This window comes from Sabethes cyaneus, chromosome 1 (genome assembly GCF_943734655.1).
Source record: "Sabethes cyaneus chromosome 1, idSabCyanKW18_F2, whole genome shotgun sequence".
In the NCBI taxonomy this organism is placed as follows: Eukaryota; Metazoa; Arthropoda; class Insecta; order Diptera; family Culicidae; genus Sabethes; species Sabethes cyaneus.
In genome coordinates, this window is record NC_071353.1 from 172,961,124 (window position 1) to 172,986,218 (window position 25,095).

At 38.4% G+C, this 25,095-nt stretch overlaps 1 protein-coding gene across 2 annotated transcripts; it reads left to right on the top strand.

Annotated features, from left to right (window-relative positions):
- Positions 1-856: 856 nt before the first annotated feature.
- LOC128732807 (pyrokinin-1 receptor) lies at positions 857-23,687 on the top strand. 2 transcript variants are annotated; one of them, XM_053826205.1, is made up of 6 exons: positions 857-1,494; positions 12,171-13,257; positions 20,562-20,782; positions 21,786-21,909; positions 22,480-22,716; positions 22,833-22,951. In XM_053826205.1, the coding sequence occupies exons 2-6, from the start codon at positions 12,429-12,431 to the stop codon at positions 22,850-22,852; spliced, it is 1,431 nt and encodes a 476-aa protein (XP_053682180.1). In that variant the 5' UTR covers positions 857-1,494; positions 12,171-12,428; the 3' UTR covers positions 22,853-22,951. The 2 variants fall into 2 exon arrangements, with proteins under 2 accessions (XP_053682180.1, XP_053682179.1); XM_053826204.1 differs by having other exon boundaries at positions 22,480-23,687.
- Positions 23,688-25,095: the final 1,408 nt, after the last annotated feature.

A 25,095-nucleotide genomic window follows, 5' to 3' on the forward strand; every position in this document is an offset into this window, starting at 1 on the left:
TTTTGCATGCATCAGTTGATAAATTGGTTTTGCTGATACGACCGCTGCTGTTGCACAGCTATCTTCCATTAATTTAATAATATAGGGCCGATAGAAGTTCTCATAGTCGTAATGGCCATTTGTCGGTGCCATCATCATCGTACAACTGGTATCATCGGTACACATTTAACCTTGCGCAGCAACAGTGCTCTTGGAGCTTCATGAAAAAAGACCCTACATGTTATTTATAATCACAAAAATGTTCGCATGTTAAAATCACTGATGCTGTAACGTGCTATCTAACCGACACGCCAGATGTGATGCTTCAGCTCATGCTTCATTTTCAGGGAGAAACAAAAAAAAACTGTTGAGAACGTTAGATCTTTTTTTGCGTATTGTAATTTTTCATTGTAAAAAAATTCTACGCAATAAATTTTCTTAAGTTCGAAATCTTTAATTTAATCTAGTTGCTGAAAACGACTGCCTAAGCAATAATCATTCAAAGTAAACACTATTGTTCAACAGTTCCATTCCCTCAACTGTTGAATCGATTTACAAAAAAAGAAGCTGTGAACGATGAAAATAATGCTGTTAATTCTATTCTGCTACAGCCAGTAGCGTGAGGCTGTGTGAACCGGACAACAAACGTGGAAATATTCATTCGACATTCATGCTATACCTACCTACCTACTGGTTGCTCGTTTACTACGCTACTAACCCCGGCCGGCATGGCACGGCAGCAGCTAGCTAGAGCTAGAGCTAGCTAGCGGAATGAACACAACTGCCAGACTGCCACAGAGACAGCCAGGCAAGCTAGCAAACATAATTCCGCGTGCTGCAGTTAGCAGTCAGTATAGTACAGACCGTCGAATATCTTGCAAGTGCTTTAGCAGTGTAGCCGGTAGTTGGCGGTATAGTTTGTTGCCAATTGTTGTTTTCATCTCCTTCCATGGAGGACAAAATTTACGCGAACGCAGAGCAGAGATGCTTACTATAACAACAACTAGGTTATTAATCTAACCTTTCGGGACGCGTGTACATTTATTTGTTCAAGCGATTCGGTTATGACCGGGCCTGAAATAGATCATTAGTCCCTATTGAAACGCCGGTTGATTATAATTGGTGTTTATGCCTTCGGCCTATGCTTTGAACATGCTTTCATTCGGTAGTTTAGCAGGAACAGTGTGAAGAAAAGTGCCGAGCATAGTGTCGTGTAATTGTTTAATTAATTCTCATAAACGGAACGGAAGGATAACGGAAAAAGTGTGGTGACTCATTGGAGATCTTTCGATTGGTCGTTGAAGATATACTGTTATATGTGATTACACATGAGTGTGGATTAAATGTGCAGATTGGCGGAATTGTTAGCATTACGATTGGATTACAGAAAATTTTGCTGAATTGTGGATTATCACGTGTGGTAGCATTTCTCCTATTGATTGGAATATTGGAAGCTATGGATACTGATCTTTAGTGCTCAAGTGACTGCATAAGGGTTGACTGACACAAGTTTAGGTAATGATATTACTACATAGTCTTGATGTGGAAGATATGACCATACGAAACTCGAAATGAGTAGCACCTATGGGAACGAGAATGGCATTAAATTTACATATTTTACCTCACAATGAGAAATGCTATGTCAAATGGCTAATCGGCATGACTGGCGAATTTTGAAATTTATCAGAGTTCAATGCAAATTAACAAGGCTATGTTGGAGTGTTTTGGGATCTGAAATAAAATTATTGTTAAACTTTCAAAATACAAAGACAATTATTTAATATTTGTGAAAAAAAATTGTTACTATTTTGCTACAAAATTATATATTTGTAATTCTGTGACGCGCAAATGCGCGGCAAAAAGCTTCAAAAGCATGCCTCAAGGATGTTCTTCCGTTTTCGACTCCGGTCGGCTAGCTACTGGATAATTTTAAAAACTTTTTCTAGAACAAAAACAATATTTTATACCGATGATAGAGAGAAATTATACCTTCGCGAACTGTGTGTGTCCTAAATTAAAACTAAATGAATGAACTAAATTGACAGCTCTCACTTGACTGGTTTACGACGCACAAACAAACTGTCTAGTTAGTCTAGGCTAACTAGACCTCAGCTTTCATGATTTTTCCTGGAACCCATGCCGCGGTTTTCAAGACAGAAGTGCTCGGGAAGATAAACTATAGGTATGATGGGTAATTCCGTGAATTAAAAGAAGCATAGGTACGATAATGTAAGAGCAATGATGGTGAAGAAGCGGACGGTGGCGGCTAACGTCGCTGTTGACTTGACACATTCCACTTCCACTGACTGTTACGGAACTAGGGAACCGGTTTTTCGTGGTGCATTACTTCCTATTATATCAGCTTTAGCTAAATAGACGGTGAAAAAATTGTTGTGATTTGTTTTTTAATAATGTTACGCAATGCCGGCGAATCATGGAAATGTTGGGTTAATTTGAAATTTCAATTCAATAGCCCGGTATTATAAAATGAGCGATAAGGAGATTCATTGCTTGAAAATGTCAATTTAAGTCAATTGTTAAGTACGATTTGAACTTTACATTCTAGTCCATTTTCAAGTCCAATCCCAAGTTCAATTTCAACCTCAATTTATTGATTCATTTTAAGTCCAATATCAAGTTTAATTAAATTCAAATTTTACCTCCCTAAAATCGGAGGAGGTACAATTTCAAGTGCAATCTTGTTTAAAGGTTCAAATTCCGGTCTAGTCCCAAGTGCGGTCCAATTTCAGTGTCCCATTTTAAAGCTAATTTCTAGTCTAATTTAATTTCAAGTCTAGTTTTATGTTCAATTTTCGGTCTAATTTCAAATAAAATTGCAAGTTTAATTTCAAATTCCAATTTCGATTTCAAGTGCAATTTGATGTCCTATTTTAAGTCCAGACTTCAGTCTGATTTAGTTTCAATTTTACCTCCGACTGCAGGCCCAATTTCCAGTACAATTTAATATCCAACTTTAAGGTCTAGCTTCAAGCCTTAAGAAGTTAAATTTCCCATTTTAAAGCTTATTTCTAGTCTAATTTCATTTCAACTAATTTTGAAGTCTAATTCCAAATCAGATTTCAAGTTCGGTTTTAAAATACAATTTAGGTTCGATTTATTGTCTCATTTGAAGTCTAATACCGAGTCTAATTTAATTCGAATTCACCTCCGATTTCATGTCCAGTTTCAAATGCAATTCAATGATCAATTTTAAGGTTAATTACAATTTTAAATTCGAGTGCAATACGAAATTTAATTGAGTTTGAAAATCAATGTTCCATTCTAAAGCCAATTTCTAGTCTAATTTAATTTCAATTCAATTTCCAAGTTTCCAATTTGATTTCTAGAGCAACTTGAAGTGCAATTTCAAGTCCCATTGATGTCCAACTTCATGTCCATTTGAGCAATTCCATGCGTAATCGTCCTACACGCCGGATCACACCTTCAATAGCGATATAGGATAGTTTATCCCCTTGCCGCAATCCTCTGCACGATTCGAAAAGAATCCAGAGTGCCCCCGGAGCGCGCAAATAGCACATCACTCGCCCCAGGGTAGCTTCGATCTGCCGCGTCAGTTTGTCCGGAAAACCGTACTCATGCATTATCTGCCATAGCTATTCGCGTTCAACTGTATCGTGTGCTGCCTTGAAATCTGCGAAAATAACTATGATGCGTGGGCAAGTTGTACTCCCGACATTTCTGGAGGATTTGTCGGAGAGTGCCGTTGCTAGTGGTTCTTGACCATTTTTGTAGAATTCCGTTGCGTCTCCTTCTGTTATATCGCCGTTGAGATGCTCATCGAAAAACTGCTTCCGCCTGCTTCTCACCTGTCACCTCGCGCCTGTCACCTGTGTTCTTGTAAAGCTTGTGCATGTCATTAGCCCGGATTAGTTGTTCCTCACGATCTCTATCCTCCTTCTGACGCTGTTCTCTCCTCACGATCGTAGTTAACTCATTCCGCGCTCGACGATACTTGGCCAGAGTTTCCCTCATGGATATGGTTAGATAGTTTTTCTAACCTTTTTTTCCCCTCTCTGTCGCTTGTTGGCATTCTTCGTCAAACCAATCATTTCGCGCGTTCGGGGTTTCCTCGCTAAGCACCGCGTTTGCGGCCTCATTGACGACCGAACGTATCATACTCCATCCGTTTTCGAGCGTCGAAGCATCTAGCGCATAGGTTACCCTTGGTCTGGTTTGACTGATGTTCATTCCAGTTCAGTTTTGGTCCAATATCATTCCTAAATGCTCTACTACTGTGGACATTTGTATCCGTGTTCCACTGAGTTGTAATTTCGAAATGGTGTATTTCCTTTTGCGTGTAAAAGGAACAATTGTTGTTTTCGAGGCCTCCTGTCTGCCCCATTTGATTATGAAATATATTGCACACTTCTTACATTATCAAATTTCCCTCTAATGAGATTCATTTGTTACATCGTTCACGAAACCAATCACCTCCAAGCCTTTATCAGTTAGGCTTTTGAGCAGATCGTCAACGACTAGTGACTACAGTAAGGGTGAAGGAATGCCACCTTGAGGATAACCTTTAGTTGTTTTCCTCGTTTGGGATATACCTCCAAGCTGGGCAGAAATTTCTCGAGTAGCAATGTAGCAGTAGCAGCTGATTATTTTGTGATCAACTCTGTGCTTTCTCATTGCATTTTCAATTGAATAATGTGAAGTGTGGTCAAATGCTCCTTCAATATCAAGAAAGGCTACTAGTGAGATTTCTTTAGTTGCAATAGAGCTTTCAATTTTTCCCAAACTAACTTCTATCATAGACGCGACAGGTCAAGACGTTGCTACAGTTGGTTCCTCGATCCATTTCAGTGTCAATTGAAAACGATCCTGGGAAGTGTTTTTCCATCATGCTAAGCGTTTCCTGTGAGTCTATTGGAAAAAGTTTCATTTTCTTTTCTCAGTCTACCTAGTCCATTAGAGTGACCCTATTGCAACCTGGCTAAGGTAGATGAGTTTTCAATTCATTCGCACATTTGCCTCCAGCTGTTCCTACGTGATTTTCTAATTACCATGTTGTACTCAGTTAGGGACTTTCTGTATTGTTCCCATCATCGAGATAACTATGTCCTATTGAAGAGTTTTCTCGTGGATTTCATTAGTACTTCTGGGATTTGTTCCACCAAGGTGCGTTTTTGTCAGTTGATCTGGTCTTTAGTGGACAATTTTCCTCGTAGGTAGTCAGCAGTTTGCTTGTGATTAAATCGGCAGTAGTTACAAGCTTTTGTATTGTCTGAATGTTTTGATCAAATTGGGAATTTTCACGCAGTAGTTTCTCATCAAAGAGTTCTCAGTTGGTTTTCCTGGGATCTTTTGCGTGGTGGAACTTCGTCTTGTTCCCCTGGGAAATAGGTAGAGGGGACAGGCTTTGCTTGTTTTGCAATGTCCCATTTTAAGTCCAATCTACCTAATTTAATTCCAATTTCAACTCCGATTTAAAGTCCAATATCGAGGCTAATTTGAAGAAGAGTTGCAAACCTAATATTAAGTATAATTTGAAGTTCAACTGAGGACCAATTTCAAGTCCCATTTTTAAAACCAATTTTAAACCAATTCCGAGTCGAATTTAGCTCCAATTTCCACTCCGACTCAAAGTCTAATTTAAAATCAAATTCAATTCTTTTGAGTTCAATTTCAAGCCTAATTGGAGTTCAACATCAAGTCCAGTTTAGTTCCACTTTATGTTCGATACAAAGTACAATTACATGTCCAATCAACTTGCAATTCAGGTTCAGTTTGAAGTCCCATTTTAAATGAGATGTCAAGTTCGAATTCAAAATTTTTATTGCACAGATGAAGCCTCTTGACAGTGCTAAAAGTAACTCTTATAATTTAATCTACTGGACAACGTTGCCAGGGAAGTACTGACATGAGGAACCAGGTGGGTAAAAGTAGAGCTTGCAATGCATTGCAAAGCCCTTACAACCGCAGCGGAAGTGGGTAGTCGGAATTTTTGGTTCCACTTATGAAGGTGCAGGGAAATCACGAAACCCAACCACAAATTATTTATCTCTATCATGCGGTTTGGTTTGTGCAGTTTTTCTTGTTTTATGATGAGCAATTATTAAAAATTATTTATTAGAGTATGGGAAGTATTCGGAGTATTTTTATGGCAGTCAGTTTGGCACTCAATTTATGTCCTTCTTTTTTTCCGCTTGCCAACATAGTCTGCTCAGAAAACCGCCGCAAAGAATTAAAAGTTAGAGCAAGTGCAAGAAGTAGGAAGTTTTAGCAGCCCAAAGCACTAAACATCACGTTCTTTAGGTTGCATTGCAGATTGGGTCACAAATTTCAATAAATCTTGAAATTTGGGTTCAATCGAGATTCAATATTTTTAACTTTTCACTTGCTTTTCGGGTATAAAATTGGGTTTTAGAATAAAAGAAAAGGGGAAACGATGAATTAGCAGTTTAGATTGAAAGTTCACTATAAGGTGAATCCCCAGCCACTGATCAGAACAGAAGAATGCGGATCATCACCTCTACTTTGCTTTGTTTTGTCCACTACAAATTACCGAGGTGTTCCCCGGTACGGTTGACCTGCATGAATAAATTAACTGTGCGTGCATATAGGCTTAGTATCCGGTTGAGGTTTATTTTGCGCCGGTTTTCTGTTTGGCAGCCTATTTATCGCTGGATTCCAGGAAGCAGAATAACTAATTGCTTATTACAGCATGCTCAAGTACTGTACCCTTCAACCTACTTCGAGAGCCCACTTAAAAACAACGAAAATAAACATTTTTAAGCCAGACACGAAAATCTTCAGTTTGAAACTGAACAGGATTCTGCGCTCGCTTTAAGAACGCTAACATACAGCTAATGACCGTTTCTCATTAATCATGAGTTGAAGTGCACCAAAAGTCTCTTACTCTTGGCAAGGTGTTTTGTTCGATTTTTGTGTCCGGATGGATGTCCAATGGTGTGGAATCTAGCTGTAAAGTTATTCATTTAGCGTAACAAATAATCACTTGAAATGGTGTGGACAGTAACGGTAGTACGTGACAAACATTTCGATTCATTTTTCATATATTTTTCCGTTTTCAATCTTGAAAGATAAATAGCATCGAATTGCTGTTCCCTATAGGCTTCACAATGGTTCACAGCTTCCAAGAAAAACGAGTACCTGTACATCACACGTACATAGTGCGGAAACGTAGGAAAAAAATAATTGAATTTGTGACGCCCTGGCTGCGACGGCGAATTTGTTTGTTTCCAAGCCCCCTCCGCCGAAAAAAATGATGATTTACCTCATGCTCAGTACAGCATCGCTAATTTGGTCATATATGTGTACATGAAATGAGTTCTGCTGTATCGTGATCTTCGGATAAGTATTTGCTCATCATCATCATGACTTTGGAGTTATTTTATTGATGACAGAAAAAAAGCCCAATTCATTCGATGAACCAATGTTTGATGCCTTTTTTTTGTCTTACTTACCGAGAAAAGGTCATCGGTTTGGCTTTAAAAGTCTGAATTCTATAGGTGACTCGCAGACTAGTTTTACATGATACTAAATGACTCGATTATCCCATAGAATATACAACTTAAAAGTTGTAAAAATATTTGTTGCCCCTGTTTTAGTTTTATATTTACTCGTTTTTATCAGTAGATGGTAGACGACTTGCATACATATGAAGGGTATTGTATTGAAGTTGATCAATGTTGAATATAATTTGGACGGATGTTTGATTTAAAAGTTATGCATAAAAATGGGATGTTAGTAGATCCACGAGTTCACGTGACATACCTGCAGAAAAATCAAATTTAATCCACCTAGTGGTAAAAGGATTCTATGTTATACAATCGTACCCGCTCTATTCGAAATAGAAATTGACATGAATTTGAAACATTAATTAGATACGATACGGACAAAATTTTTGTATTGACAGAAACATAACGATTAATAAATAAATGGTGGGAAATTTTGTTCCACACCGTTCAGTTCTCTGTCAAATAAATTACCGAAAACAAATATTCAAAAAGTTGACTGTGAAAAAATAAAAATTGTGAATTGTAATTGAGCACAAATCTCAACGTTGAGTGGAATTTCGGACACAAACTGCAAGCTAACCTAAAGAACGTTTTATTATTTAAATTTTTTTTTTTGAGATAAGACCATAGCTTATAAGTAAACTTTTCTTCTCAGCTCGCCTTAGACAACACAGTGAATAGAAAAACTATGGTCATCGGACGATTCAGGTTTCATATGTGAGCTGTCAAAAGCTGGGTCAAAATGAAGAACTCTACCAAAAAGATAGAAGAGAGGGAGACAACTTCTGACCTCATGTCAATCAATCGGCTTGGTTGATATCTGTCAAACAACAATCATTGTATTTTTGATATTTATTAATTTTTTCATCAAATATTGCCTTAATTGAATTAAAAAAACAACACTTTTTTGAGAAAATTATAATACCAAATTGCTCATCATAAAACAGGAAACACCGCATGTACAGATTGTTGATTTGTGGTGGGGTGTGTTTCCCTGCGCCTTGACTTGTACTAACACACGTTGTACTTGTACTTATCAAACACGTTGGTAAAGTTGCTTCCAAATGAAACAGGTTCATTTCAGATTTCATTTTTAAAATTTATATCTCATGCACCAAACAACACGCTGTAGGTATAAGTAAGTCTCCTGCTACTTCTGGTGAAAAAAACGGATAGGAGCACAGGGCAAAAATTTGACAAACTGGAAAAGAACAAAACCGCTAGAGATAAAGAAAAGAATAATTAACACAAAGAATTAGGTTGTGTTTTTTATCGACTGGATTCAATTGTAACTGTTAATATTCGGCAGGGCAGTCTTCGGAGAAATTTATCAAGACTGAAGTTTGATGTTTTCCCGACGTTTCGACACTTTGTTGGTGTCTGTTTCAAAGACAAAATGATATTACCCCTTGAAAAAGATACCAACAAAGTGTCGAAACGTCGGGAAAACATCAAACTTCAGTCTTGATAAATTTCTCCCTGCCCTGCCGAATATTAACAGTTATAACACAAAGAAATTAAAATTGAATGAAAAATCGTGACAGAATGGAAGACGTAAATAGAGGAAAAAGAGGAGATTGAACAGAAAAAAACAGAACGGAAGAGAAAAGAAAAAAAAAGATATAAAAAACGAGAGAAAAGGGGACAAATTGGACAGAAAAATAGAAAAAATGGTACCAAAAAGTGAAAAAATGGGATGGCAAAGAGGAAAATAAAAGGAGAAAATACGGAAAACTAGAGGAACGAGAACACAAAAGAGGAAAATGGAAAGCAAAATATGAAAGCGGAAGATAAATAGGATTATAGCTTGAAAATAAGATAAAATGGGCTCAACAACTAGGAGAAACGGGAGAAAAAAGACAAAAAATAATACAGAAAAGAGAAAACCAAGCAAAAAAATCCAAACTGGAAAGGGTGACAAGCGGGACAAGAAAAGAAGAGAAAAAAAGGAGGAAGGAGAGGAAAACGAGAGAGAGAGAGAGAGAGAGAGAGAGAGAGAGAAGGAGGGAACACGAAACAAATAGCGGACAGATAAAGAAAACGTCAGAAAATGTGTGAAAACGGGAAGAGAAAGAGGAAAATTTAGACATAAAAGGAAAAACGGGACAGAAAAGGGAAAACGGACAACCGATAGAGGAAAGAGGATAGAAGATAGCGAAAAACCGATGGAAGAAATGGGCAAAATAAGTCAAACGACAGATAAAAGTAGAAAGACAGGACAAAATGGGAATTGAAATTGATATCAGTTGGGAAAATGAGATAGAAAAGGAAGAATAGAAAAACAGGCGAAACGGACCAAAGAAAAACGGGAGAGGATAAGAATGATAAACGAAACAGACGAAGACGAAAAGGAGAATAAAACAATAGAAAACGACGAAAACTAGAAACGAAAAAAGGAAAGACGGAAGAAAAGATAGAAAACGTTAAAGAAAATTACCAAGAACTCATTACAAATGAGTACAAAACAAGAGGAAAAATAGCATGACTACGGAAAAGTGGGACAGGAAACGGAGGAAAAAGAAATAATAAAACAGAAAACACTGGACAAAAAAACAAAATGGAAAAAAAACCCAAAGCAAAAAACCAAAAGCAAGCAAAGTTAAGGTGTCCAAAAAATGATAAAAACTGGGCAAATTGGATTAGAGCAAAAACACTAGACAAAGAAAAAAGAGAGAAGAAAAAATGACATAAAAAAAGAAAAACGAAAGAATGGAAGGGAAAACGGAACGTAAAAAGAAAAAATAGTGGGAAAGAAGAAATCGAAAAAAAGGAAAACGCGTTTAAAAAGAGGAGGCAGGACACGAAAGAGGCAGAACGGAAGAGAAAAGAAGAGAAAACGATAAAACTTCGAGGAGAATGAGCAAGTAAATGAGAGAAAAAACTAGAGAGAAAAGAAGAAAAAAACAGAATCAAAAAGTGGAAAAACGGGATAGAAAAGAAGGAAAAGAAAAGTAGAAAATACAGGAGCAGAAAAATTGAAAAATGAGAAAAGAAAAAAGGAAAAGAAAAATTAACAAAATAGAAACGCCGGGGTAAAACGAAAAATACAAACAAAATATGACAGACAAGTATGACATAATAAGAGAAAGAACTAAAAATGAGACTGGAAAACAGGGATAACTGGCCTGAGGAAAAATGGAAGAAAAAACGAAAAATGGAAAAGAAATGGAAAAGTCAGGACTGAAAAAGACGATAAACGGAATAGGAATAGCAGAGAAAAAGGAAATGAGACAAATAGAGATTGAAGACGTGACGGAAAAAGAAAAAAAAACGTGACAGGAAAGGTGCGAAAACGGGATAGAACAAGAGGGAAAACCAGACAGGAAAGACTGGAAACGGACCAGAAAATGAGAGAAACCTATAAGGAAAAGAAGTATAGCGAAAAGAAAAAGAAAACCGATAGAGGCAATGAGAAAAACGGAAAAAAGAAACGGTATATAAAAGGCGATGGGTTAGGAAAATGGGACAGAAAAAAGAATAGAAAAACAGGAAAAACGGGTTAAAGAAAAAGGCAGAAAGATGAAAAACGGAAAAATGAAACGGATACGGCATGAAAAAGTAGAAAACGTCGAAAACTGGTAACGTAAAAAGCAAAAACGAAAGAGAAAGATAGAAAACGGAAAGGATAATTACAACAAATGAGTGAAAAACAAGAGGAAAAATAGGATTGAAAAAAATCGAAAAAATGGGATTGAAATGAAGAAAAACAAAACAGTAAAATAGAAAGTACAAGATAAAAAATGTAAAAAAAAACAAAAAAAAACAGAAGGACAAAGAAGAAAAGTGAGAGTAAAAAGCAAGAAAACGGTACAGAAAAGAAACAAATCAGAACAAAAAGTGAAAAACCGGGAATGGCAAAGAGAAAGAAGAAACAGAAAAGAGGTAAAACATGTGAGACAACAAGACTATATATGTCAATAAATACTAATTTCAAGTAAAACTTTGTGTCTACTTTTGTGCCAATGTCCAATGTGCAAAGTCCCATGTGCAATGTGCATAGCCTAATTTAATTCAAATTTTAAGTCCAATTTCAAGTACAATTTGAATAAATGTAATTCCAAGTCTAATCGCCAGCTCAATTTAAATCCAATTTATGTCCGTTTTCAAGCTCAATGTCCAGCTTAATTTCAAATCCAATGGACGGATATGCAATCCAATTTCAACTTTATTTCGAATCCCATTTCAAGTCTAATTTCTAGTCCAGCACTAAGTCTTATTTTCAATCTAATTTCAACTTTGATTCTAAATCCAATTGCACCCGACAGTCCGAAGTTCTCACCTTAGAACCTTCTCACCTTGAAAGAAAACTTAATCGATAGGTATTTTTTTGATAAGTACTCGATTTTCCAGGCCAAAAAATTGTTCTGCAATGTCGGGTGTTTGTAAGAATATAAATATATATCAGTTCAAGTTCCGAGCTATTAGTCCTCGAAGGTCTTGATGACTGTGCTTAAGATGTAAACCCATAATTTTCCCATAGGTTACCATCAATGGCTGTGTTGAACCAAATAAATCCCATAAACATTGACGGTCGGTTCAATCATTGAATGTAGGAAACTATTGGTTTATAATTTGCATCCTTCTATTACAAGGTAAAACAAACGTACTTGACAATGATCACAAGTTCCAACATCCAACAACACATCCGTCTTCTAATCTTACACCTTGTTTGTGTTTTCGTTTCAGTTCGTGCAAGCAGATTGCTCCTTCCAGTCAAGACGTTCTTCTTCGTTCAATACCGACAGAAGTGACAACCCTTTTGCTGTCTCATCCTACCGGATAAACTTCAAACTGTTCAATAAAGTCAACAAAGGCAACAATAATGGAGGCATAGCATGAAATTCTATAAACGATAGATCCATCAACAAAACCTTTGAGGGAAGACATACATATAAAAGAAAACACTTGCCCGCTAGGGAAGCCACAACAGTTGTGAAGAAAACCATGGAAACTTGGTCATCAGTGGCAGCGAATGCCAGTGGTGTATTATTAAATCTGACCTACGTCAACGACTCCTCACTACCCGGCAACGGTTCGAATGAGGATGATTTAATCGCAATATTCGGTCCAAAACACGACCCGCTCTACGTGGTAATCCCGATGACAATTATGTACATCTTGATTTTCGTAACGGGTGTCATCGGTAACATAAGCACGTGTATCGTGATAGCGAAAAACAAATCCATGCATACCGCAACGAACTATTACCTCTTCAGTTTAGCCGTGTCGGACTTTTTCCTGTTGCTGTCCGGCGTACCGCAGGAAATGTACTTTATCTGGCGAAAATATCCTTACATTTTCGGCGAAGCTTTCTGTGTCGCTCGGGGAGTTGCGGCGGAAACGGCGGCCAACGCGACCGTCCTCACCATTACGGCTTTCACTATCGAGCGCTACGTCGCAATCTGCCACCCGTTCCTGTCGCACACGATGTCGAAACTGTCCCGGGCCGTTCGGTTCATTTTCGCCATATGGTTGGTGGCGATTGTATCGGCCGTCCCGCAGGCACTCCAGTTTGGCGTCACAAGTCAAAAGGGTGTAGATCTGTGCGTGGTGAAGCGGGTAATTATTCATCATTCGTTCGAGTTGTCGACGTTTATTTTCTTCTTCGCTCCGATGACACTCATCACGGTGCTGTACGCGTTGATTGGTTTGAAGCTGCGCTCGTCGTCGCTGATGCAGCGAGACGGGACGCTACAGCGGAGGAGCAATGCCTGCCCGAATAATCGACAGCAGGGAACGAGCCAAGGAACGCGCCGAGTCCTGAAGATGTTAGGTACGTTGACAATTTTCCAAACGTTTTAATTAATACTCGAGCGAGGGTGGGTGGTTTGTTGTTAGCTAATGTTTCAGGCACCATAAAAATCAAAGCATGTTTCTAAGCTCGGATTAAAGTACCTACGTGGATGCAAATGGACATTCAAGTAGGGCACAGATTGTTACAATCGTCCTTGTGAGCAAAATTTATTTCCAACAGCCAACTGGTTGGTTTCTACTTAATTCTAAAAATAGAAAAGGCAATTTGTTCAAATTTCCATACGCCTTGTGAGCATTAGAGTTATCGCAATAATCTACAATTTAATTAAGTGCACCAGAAACAAAATGCCATTTACCATTGCTCATTCTGTGACCGACAAGTGTTTTGTTTACACAGAAATAGCATTCCTTGCGTGTTCCTGTTCGGATTTTACTGGAGCAAGGTCGTCCTGCAGGATGTTCATCCACAGATTTTTATTTTTAATAGATCAATATCCCATGTGCCTCTGTTAGTATTAATGCAACGTACATTTTCCACTTGTTACTGTGGTCGTGGCCTCATTGTATCTCTGAAAAAATGTGTTTTCAAAAAATTGAACGGCCACACGAAGTTTTTTGCCACGTTTTTCTTCGGTTGAGTTAGTTTTTGCAAATTAACTCTATCAGGTCGCTCAAAGCAATGCGATAAGACAGTGTGTTGATTGAGAAAGAAAAGAGAACGATTGAAACCTTTCCGAACAAAAGTGTTATGCTCAGTAAATTCAGAAACTATGCTATGCTAATTTAAAGTGACGAACTTGAAAAGCCAAATTATCATCACGATGCAATGGAAATTAGCAGTTATTGGCAAAAAATAGTGATAGTCCTATCCAGCTTTCCATAAGCGATAATGGCGGCTGATGGGTACAACTTTCTGAAGGGCACAGTTCGGTTTTGACATTCAACGCAGGAGCAGTCACTGCGGTTACTATGGAAGCCACTACGGTTGTTTGCCGGTAGAGTGGAAAAATGCAAACATTGTTTAGATTTCGCAGGTCAGCCGAAAAGGAATTTAGTTATACGGAAGCGCGGTTTTGTGGCTATTTTTGCTGAAATATTGTCACATTTACCCAATGCAAAGATTATTTCACAAATGAGAGCTAAGATTGCACAAAAATTCGCTTTCCTTTAACAAAATACCTCTTCGACTGGTCTGCGAAAACTAAATAATGTTTACACTTTTCTACTCAACCAGCAAACAAACGTAGTGGCTTCCATAGTAACCGCAGTAACTGCTCCTGCATTGAATGTCAAAACTGAACTTTGCCCTTCAGAAAGTTGTACCCATCAGCGAGATTCTGTGCGAATCTTTTTGGTTCGTCCGGGATATTTGCTAATCAAATGTTCAATCAAATCTTTCATTTTTGATTCATGATTTGGTTTGGTCTGGCTCTTGTCTTTAATTTTTTGTCTTTTATTATGTGTACTCCGTCACCTTTTGCAGTTGTCTTTTATCGTTTTTATGTTTTTTTTATGCATGCTTGTCGTTTTTCGTTGCTGTTAACATCTGCCTTTCTGACATCTTTGTGTTATCTTTTTGTCTCTTCTCAGCGAGATGTAATTTTTATCGTCTTTTGCGACGTTTTTGGTTGCTTTGGTGAAACCAACCATCTTTTTGTCGTCATTTATATTTTTTTGGCATTTTTTGTCGCTGTGTTGCCATCTTTTTATCGTATTTTCAGCGCCTTTTCTGCATTTATTCATAGTAAAGGCGTAAATTTTTAGATATTTTTGTTGTTTGTCTGGCGTTTTTCCTGATATTTTTGTCGTCTTTCATCTGTTTTCATCGTTTTTTCGCTTCTTCATTATTGTCGTTGTCTTTTAATTATTCTTGTAATCGTTGGTTACAAGTTTTTGTATTGTCTCTAAAAATTTAGTTGACTATTCCCAACTGCTCGAAAACCTTACATCCTAAGTCCACTTCTGAGCAAGCTGTTAAGTGTTGACAGTAGAAGTGATACTAGACAGTCTGCTATGTACCTGAAAATTCTAAGAGATGGCATTAGTGTTCACTAATGTGAACCATTTTTGTCGAGCTTGATCCTTCTAGCTGACGCCTGTCAAAACTTCAGCCATTTATGTTCACGCATTTACAAGTTACAGCACGGAGAATCGACTAACCTCCGAGATTTTTTTTAATATGGAAAAATCTGAGTTACGAGTTTTGATCAAACACTACTATCTACGCAAGAAAATGATATCCGAGACCAAGGCCAAGCTGGATAAGTATTACCCGGACTTGCACCGTCGATTGGAACGATTCATAAGTGGTTCACCGAGTTTCGGTTTGGCCGTACGAGCACAGTTGATGCTGAACGATCTGGGCGCCCAAAAGAGGTCACTACACCAGAAAATATCGAAAAAATCCATGATATGATGTTGAATGATCCCGGGTGCCGCGTTTGCTCACAGTGGATCAAAAACGAATTCGTGTGACGACTTTCCAGCAGAATTTGGCATTATTTTCGCGTAAGCCGACCGAGTTTTTGCGCCGATTCATAACCATGGATGAAACCTGGATCCAATACTACACTCCTGAGTCGACGCAACAGGCAAAACAGTGGGTGTTCCAGGGCCAAAATGCTCCGAAGCATCCAAAAACGCAACAATGGGCCGGAAAGGTTATGGCCTCCGTATTTTGGGATGCACATGGCATAATATACGTGGACTATCTTGAAAAAGGTAAAACCATAACCGGAGCATACTATTCATCATTATTAGACCGATTGAAAACCAAAATCGCCGCAAAGCGGCCGCATTTGAAGAAGAAAAAACCGCGTTATCATCACGACAATGCGCCTGCTCATTCATGCTTAGTTGTACAAGCAAAATTGCATGAAATCGGTTTCGAATTGGTTCCCCAGCCACCGCATTCACCAGACCTAGCCCCCAGCGACTATTACTTGTTTCCTAACCTGAAGAGATGGCTCACCGGTAAGTGTTTTTACTCAAATGACGAGCTCATAGCTGAAACTGAGGCGTATTTTGGAGACCTTTCTGGATCGAGTACTTTTCGGACGGTATCAAAAAGTTAGAAAATCGTTGGTCTCGCTGTATCGACCTAAAAGGAGAGTATGTTGAAAAATAAAACCGGGTTTGGTCAAAACAACGTCTCCGTGTTTCATTTTTCAGGTTCTTATCAGACTGCCTAGTAGCTAGATCCCAATCTTCGGACGGAGAGGTCACTCACAGGGGAAGGTTTGCTCCAATGTGAAATGCGGGAAAATTGTGAAATTGCGAGTATCTATCTCCTGAGCTGTCAACTGTGTGTGTGTGTGTGTGTGTGTGTGTGTGTGTGTGTGTGTGTGTGTGTGTGTGTGTGTGTGTGTGTGTGTGTGTGTGTGTGTGTGTGTGTGTGTGTGTGTGTGTGTGTGTGTGTGTGTGTGTGTGTGTGTGTGTGTGTGTGTGTGTGTGTGTGTGTGTGTGTGTGTGTGTGTGTGTGTGTGTGTGTGTGTGTGTGATAGCACTCCAAGTCTTCGGACGGAGGGGTCACTCATGCGGGATGGCTTTACCACGATGACTGAATGGGTATGCAAGAAAATACCACCAAGATATTCAAAACCATAGGGTGCGATTGCCGAGGGAATCGTTACCAAAAACGGTTATTGTGTGCAACCGGCAAACTTCTAAAAGCCCGATTTCAATCATAGCCTTCAAAACGCTCAACACAAATAATCCTACTTAATTCGACCTCGAAAATCTAACAAAGTTAGAAGTGCGTGCGATGCTAATAAATTAACGTTTTTTAAAATTTTCGTAAAGTGATGTAAAGTCCCTGCCCAGCCCCCGAGTCTCGGCTGGGCCGTGCTGCTATAAAGTCTGCAGAATCATTGTACTAGCCGCGTAATTGTCCTGTACTCTAATAACCGACGGCAAAGTTTGTCGATAAAGAAGGGCCATGTTCCTAAGTACTATAAAAGGAACTGTCGGCTCACGTCAGCGGGTTTTCTCTCGCAATTTTGATTGGTTGTCTGATTGGCCCTCAACAGCGTCAGGTAAATTGGATATCTTTTCCCCTGGTAAGACAATTAATGGTTCCCGAAAGATGACGACATGCATTTTTAATTAGCTTGCAAATACGAATTAAAGTTATTCGAAATTTAAAATATAGCTTATGACGCCAAAGCAAAATAAATGTGGCGCGTTCCATTTTTGAAATTTAAAAATAGATTGTTTTTTGGCTGCATAAAGGTTGATGAGACGTTGATTAAGCGACTGAAAAAGCATTGCAAAACTATTCCTCGTTCTAAAAATAGAATTGACAGCATTGCGCAAATTAGTTATTTAAAAACACGCAAAAGCCTCTATTAAGGTCCATTGCAGCTTTGAAAGCAGCTACCCAACTAAGAATTTCCGGCTGATCAAACGCTTTATAGCTGAATTTATTCTACCTGTAGCTGAACTATGGCTCAGGCTTAGAAATAAAAACCTTTCTTCAGCTCTTAAACATGTAAATTTGGTGATTTTATCAAGCTTCGGACTTGCTAATAGCTGCTTTCGAAGCTGCAATGGAGCTTAATAGAGGCTTTTGCGCGTTTTTTAGTAACCAAATTGCGTAAAGCTGGAAACAAGGCGCATAGAGATTATATAAAGGGCGATATAATTGCTTAATAAGTGTTTTTTCTGCCTTAAACAAAATAGGTTGTATAAGTTCTCCAATTTCCAAAAGAATTGTTTACATAAATTTTATTCGATGCATATTCAGCTATGGCTGAATAATAATGGCTGCTAAAATATTTAATCAGCGCATAAATGTTTCGTGGGAGGGCTGTTTATTAAGATGACAAATCGTTTATTCAGCTAGTATAGCACAATTATTGAGCATATTGATGGTTTGTGGAGAGGTTGAAGATGTGCCCAATCTGCTTGTGACACTATTATGTGAAGCAGCGGATTTACAGCGCATTCGTTGGCTGCTTAATCACTTATAGAATACAGAGGCCTTTGCTTAAATTTATTCAGCGTCTACCACATGTATTCAGAGTCAAATCAGCTGTGACCAAATCAGTAGCATTTTAATTCAGCTTCGGTGTTTGTTGGGTATTGACCAGTTTGTGGCTAACATTCATTTGTCGTCTTTTAGTCCGCTTGAAACTGTCTTTTTGACGCCTGTTCACCATTTTTTGTTATCTCTTTGTTGTCTTTTATTCGAATTAGTTGTATTTTTGTCATCTTTTATAAGGATTTTTGCAATATTTTTATCGTATTTGTGTCGTTTTTGAGCTCTGTTTTTGGTATTTGTTATTACCTTGTCCGGCGATTTTTTGTCGTTTTTATCATCTTTGTTGTTGCTGTTTTGACGTCATATTGTCTTCTTTTCGTCACTTTTTTTGTCAATATTTTGATGTCTTTGTAGTCGCAGCCGAAATTGTGTAATTGGCTTTATCTACCGAAACCGATACATTTAGTTTTGGATTACATTTAGAAGTGTGGGTGGAAAAATATAATTCAGTAGTAGAAAGTAAGAAAAATCACTGCTTACAGTACGTGAAAAATGAACTTGCAGGATGGAAAATCAGGTTGCTATGTTTTGCTACAAGCTACAGAACAAATGGCGGAAAAGCCACCGAGATGTTGTGCGTTTCCGCAAACAAAACGTTGATTGGCTGTTAGAGCAAGTTTGTGTTAGTATATTGTAATTGCTTTTGTTCGATATACAGCAAACATGGTCCGGTGTAAGTTCTTATTGTGAGTCAATAAAGATTTTTTTAGGATTATGGATATTGATTCCGAAACGCTTCTTGAAGCGACAACTTTCGAACTGCAAGACTTTGTACGTACGACAGTACGTCACCTCCAGTATGTAAGCGATATGTCGCCAACACTGCATAAACCTAAAAAAACTCTATTAACTCACAAGAAAAACTTATTCCGGGCCATGTTTGCTGTATATCGAATAAAAGCAATTAAACTATACTAACATAAACTTTCTAACTAACAGCCAATCAACATTTTGTTTGGGGAAACGCACAGCTTCTCGTTGAAGTACTTGTATTTGAGATTCTGCTAAGACGCTCAACGTAATAACTTTTAATTAGTTTTCGTTGGATTTCCTGCAATTTTTTCTGTGGGTTGTAGCTAGGCAGTTAGCTTTCCATACTGCACGTACAGTGCAATTTCCTCTCCAAGCCATATGTAATCACTACAAGCAAATATCTTTTTAATTCGAAATTTTATTTTTCCGAAAAAAAATGGAAAAATCCGGACGGAAGTTCCACTGTTGCGATTAATCTGGTTCTCAGTGAGTGTTGAATGTGTGACAGTCCGTGATTTATGCGTTTGTCAGTTGGCAGAAAGCGGTGGCGCACCGATCACTATATTTTTAGCACGGAGCTTTGCGAGCAATTCGCCATTTTCGCTCATCTCACTATAGCATCCTACGATGCGTGCGCTTGTGGTTCGAGTTGTCGAGACTAATTTTCCTTTAAGGCTTAAGGCATATTTTTGCCTCATTTCAAATATTTCCTTCTAAATAACGCGGAAGATTCGCTGTGTGTTCGTTCCAGCCATGTACAGTACAAATAGCTGTAACTTTGTCAATTTTTGGAATTCATCCAAACGGCTTCGAACATGCTAATCTTATGAAATAATCAATTAAAAAAATATGATTTTTCGGAATTGAAAACTATTACCTATGCCCCCTTAAGTAGCTCATGAGAATCGAAATCAGGTTTCCCTATCGAATCCTGTCCATTCACAATTGCATTCGGTCGACTGTAAGAAAGCTGCTTCTTCGGCAGGTTCATAGCCAATTGACTTAGTTGAGTCCTACGATCTGAAGCTACGGAAAAAGGGACGTAAAAAGAAATCATGTAAAATTAATGGACGTAATAAGGGATTCTAGTTTATTTTAGTACCGCAACAGTTGTTCACAAGGCGTATCCATAGATTCTGACAAGAAAGGAAACGCCTGATTCTTGTTCAGTGTTACAATAATTGGTAAGGTGACTCCATCGATTTCGAAGAGAGAGGTAACGCATGGTTATTCTCCTGGAAAAAGCGATGATTCAGCGAATTCATTATCGTGAAATACTTTAGAGACCTTGGCTGAACTCGATTGTACACGATTAAAAACAAACATGTTTTATCACTAGTGTTTTCGCTACTATAAATATAATTTAATAGTAATTACTGATATCTAGACGTTCTAGACAAAATCGGATGCTTTGTCATGGTGTTGAAATAGTAAAAACCTTCCCAAATCAATAAACAAATGATTGCACGTTCTATATATTTTTCTTCAACATGCATATGAGCTAACTACCTAATCATTTGTAATTTCAGTCGCAGTCGTGGTAGCATTCTTCATCTGCTGGGCTCCGTTCCACGCCCAGCGACTGGTGTACATCTATGGCGTCGACGAGTTCAATCGGCCGATACATCCGCTGATTTTTGAGTATTTCATCGTGACGACTTACATTTCCGGTGTCCTGTACTATCTATCAACCTGCATCAACCCGCTGCTGTACAATATTATGAGCAACAAGTTCCGCCAGGCATTCAAGGTAAGGAGCTGTAAAGTTTGTGCTTTCTGCAAAAGAAAACACTGTCAGTAAAACATCTGCGACTTGCATAATACTTTTTTTTTCAACCATTCTCAAAGTTTTCATTCTTCATGGAGTTCGACTTTTTGTTACACCTGACATAATATTTATACAAACTGTAAAAATATGTTTCTCATTTTTTTATTTCATTGCATCGCCCCGTAAGGTACGAGCTCACCTTTTGCCATCATCATCATCATTATCATTAACGTTTGCTTTCCTACATCACGTACATTTGCGTGGCAGTTTATGTGGAGTTTATGGAATGAATTTTAGTGAATGCATCCATCAAATGCACCCTTCGTTGTTAATAAGTTAGGTGGCGGTTGTTGCTGGCACATATCGATCAAAATCTCGAATAAATCTGCCACGGTGTGTTGTGTGAGACATGTTAACACAGGTGTAGAACTGTTAATAATGGATTTGTTCAGATGAGATTCTTATAGTTTAGTTAAAATCGTTTTTGAAAGTTGAATATATATTGCAAGACGCATTTTTCAGAAAATAACAGTACTTAGAGACACTGCTGAAATGATTATTTTTCGGAATTCAATAAAAGAGTAAAGTTTCTGAGTTCCAAATTAATTTTTCTTGAGTTTTGAGTAGGTTTTAACCAGGGACGGACATTAAAAATATTTCGCAGGCTTGTTTTTCAAATAAATCTTTTAAGATTTTGCTAGAATTTTTCAAAAATTGCCGTTTTAGAGGTTTATTTTAGTTTTCTACTCTGTTTTCTGAGGGTAAAATGCAACTTTCATTTTGCTAGTTACTTAATGGTCATTTAGAGAATTAGTATTAGGTAAAGTTTAGCTCTATTTTCCGAAGATATATCATTTATAAAGTGCGCCCAATTTCCAGTATAATAACGATTTTATTCATCAATTGCATCATTATCAAACCGTTTCACATATTTTCCATATGATAAATGGGCATTTAAGATTCATTTACAGTCTATTCTGTTTAGGAGACGTTGGGCCACCGCTGCTGCTGCGTTACGCGAAAAACAACCTGCACGTTGCGTTCCTATCGAAACCTCTGCCGAAGCGACGGACATCCGGCTGCAAACAAAGAATCTTCTGAATACACAGGTTGGTACAATTTTCCTACCCGGAATCCTATGCATGTTATAGCAACAGTAAACCAACAGATGAAGCTGCTTTCGTCTCGTCTGCGTTGTTTATTCGGAATTTCCTTTTACATGTTGATTATGCCGTCTGATTGGATGTAACGTAACGCATTCCTTTTAAATAATTCATGAGATATAATCTGTTGGAAAGCTCAATCGCTCGTAGAAGGTTAGAGAATAAAAGCACTTCCCGTATGGTACGAAAGCCTGACGTTTAGGAACTATAAAATTATTAACATTAGAGTAGCATCAACATCGAAATGAAAATGTTTAAATGTGAGATAAATTTTCAACAACAACACCGATTGACAAGGACGATTATTATGGCAGGGCCTACTGCTCGATTGTTTCCATAAACGCATGTAAAGACAACTGAGTACGGCTGTATGTTTTCGTTTACTCTGGAAACATGGAATTCTGTTATTGGTTGTTAGGATTTAACCAATTGTAAAATGACATATGCAAATATTCAAAACTCATCACATAGCTTTTCTGCTGACCCCATTTCTAATGTCCCGCAATCCCGTTCTAGGCCATTCCATCCAGGACGACAGTCTGTACTCATCATCCACTCAGAAGCAATCGCTCGATTCCATAGCGCTATCGCGAGGCCAATCTGTGAAGCGTTTCGGCTGTGGCTACGAGCGCACCGCGTCGTCGACGACGATGGCGACGACGGGACGCGAGAATGGCCGTACCGTTGTTCCGCTGTTGGGCCCGGTAAAATCGACGCCGACCGTGTCGGCCCATCTGGATTTCTACCCGGAGGGTAAGGAACTGTGCATTAATATCTACTCGTCGAGCGACTCGTTCTCGTCTCGGTCTACCGAGAACGTTTCCCGATTAACCGTAAAACTGAACCGTTTATCTTTCGACGAATCGCAGAAGGGTCCCCGTCAATATGAGCGCTCGGCCGCCACGCTGCCAAGTCCACCGACGACGGTTATGTACGAAGATGAGCATCCTATCCACAGGAGCACACAGGTCAATTTGAAGTACACCAAGCAGGGCCCGGTGAAGATATCGATTAAGCGTAAAAACCGCAATGGTCTAAAGTTTTGGCGATACTTCCGTCACGCGTCTTCCGTAGAGGACCGCCAGCAGCAATGGCGACAGGCTTCGGTGCAGTTTTACAGTGCCGTGCAGCGGCATCCTAATGGCAGCGAAAGAAATGCGAAAGAGTCATCACCACTCGCCGTCGATGTGCATGCAGGTTTCGGCCAGGAAGACGATCTGGAAGCGTACATGAAAGAGATAAAACTAAGAGAAAGCGTTACAAATAATAAATTTTGTACTACCAACAAAGGAACGAAATCCTAACTGAGACTCCTACACCAAGAGAGTGGATCCTGAAGTTTGAAAAGAAACAAACGAAAAATGTCTGTGGTACTATAGTCACTAACCTCAGGCACGTGAAACGATACGATATGGTTTCGGGAGCTGTAATTAAGTAAAATAGATTAATAATAAAACTTTCATGTTGTGGTTCCTAATCGGAGATTGAACACAATGTGTCGTGTATGGGTGTAGAAAAGACTTCACATTGAAGTCATCGAATACAGGGTCGGTTCTATTGAGGGAGGTCACCATTCGAAATTTTAATGTATAAAAATTCGTGCTTAGTGTTACAAAAGTTTGGCTAATAACGACCGTAATGTTAAATCAATTTACCTGGCTGTGCAGTAGATTAGTTTCTTGTTAAGAATTTTTAACCTAATTGTGATATGTTTTTAGAAATATATGCTCTATTTTCTATGTATTATAAGACTCAAAATTGTGTTTCTTTTTTACCGAACAATTGTGTTTGTAAACAACTGTAAATGACGACGGTGTGGTCTTCACTGCTAGTAAAATAAGGGCGAAGTCTTTCATTTCTTCCATCATCGACAGATTGGATGAATGTTCAGTCGCAATTAGCCGCCTTTAGATTTCGTCGGTTTAATTAATCAAGGAGGCTCTTGAAGACTTCCTAATTTACCAAAGTCTTTGCTCTTTGCTCTTTGATTCGTTTTTTGAGACCTTTGAATAGTTTGTTGCGATACCTGAGGTTTGAAGCGAGTTCAACGGCTTCAATGATTAGATTGACCACTCAAACTCTTTATCGTTAGTTGTATTTCGCATGATCTTTAACTCAATTGTAGAGGAGAAAGAACTCCTTCTTGAGGACAGTTTTTTGTTGTTTTCATCGTTTGACTTCTTTTCCCAAACGAGGAAGCCATTTCCCCATCATCCAATTTGTTGTACAGATGTCAATTTCATGTTTTCTCACAGTTTCTTGCATTGATCTATGATAAGCGTTGTCAAAAGCTCCCACTATATCAAGGAAGGATGCCAGTGAGATTTCTTTTCTATGAATAGAATTCTCCTATTTGCCAACTAACATATTTGCTAACTAACATAATGCATCTACTGTGGATTTATTGCTCTGAAATGTGATTTGACATTTACTTAATGGAGCTTGTTCTAAGTATATTGCCTTAATGTAATAGGCGATATTTTTCTCAGTTTTTACGACTATGGATGTCAAACTAATTGGCCTAAAAACTTTAGATAGCGTTCTGTCACGCTGTCCAACTTTCGCATTGAATAGTATTCCTGTTTGTCTTCAAGCGGTGGCTCTACAAATTTCTTTTAACAATGCGATAGTTGACTGCTTGCTCTTGCTCTCTTGCAGCATGCAGGCTTCGCATGTTCTTTTCGCTTCCATTTTGCTCTTTTGATTACTTCACGTCAGTTAAGCAGAATTTGAAAAACTTTGTTCTTACCTGCAATATTGTTTTACAGCGCTATAAGGCTGCAATGCCGTTGGTAGCAAAAAGTGCGATGTTTTTTCGCAGCCCTAGGCATTGCAGCCCTATAGCGCAAAAATGGTCTTGGCTATTTCACGAGCTTCTGATTAAACTTCATTTATTTCAGGCTCTGACCTGTCCAAATTATACGGCTTTCTTTATATGCTTTGGAACATACAGTTTGGAAGTAATATTTTTTGAAGCAAGATCCAGTTCCTCCCTAATTTGGGCAGCAATTTACCAATTTAGAAAGGTATAGATCTCAGTCAGTATTTTTGGGATTTTTATACCTTGTTGTCAGCATTTCTCCAACTTATTTAAAGCATATGCACTGGTGTGCCTAGGCTGGGGCACATGCC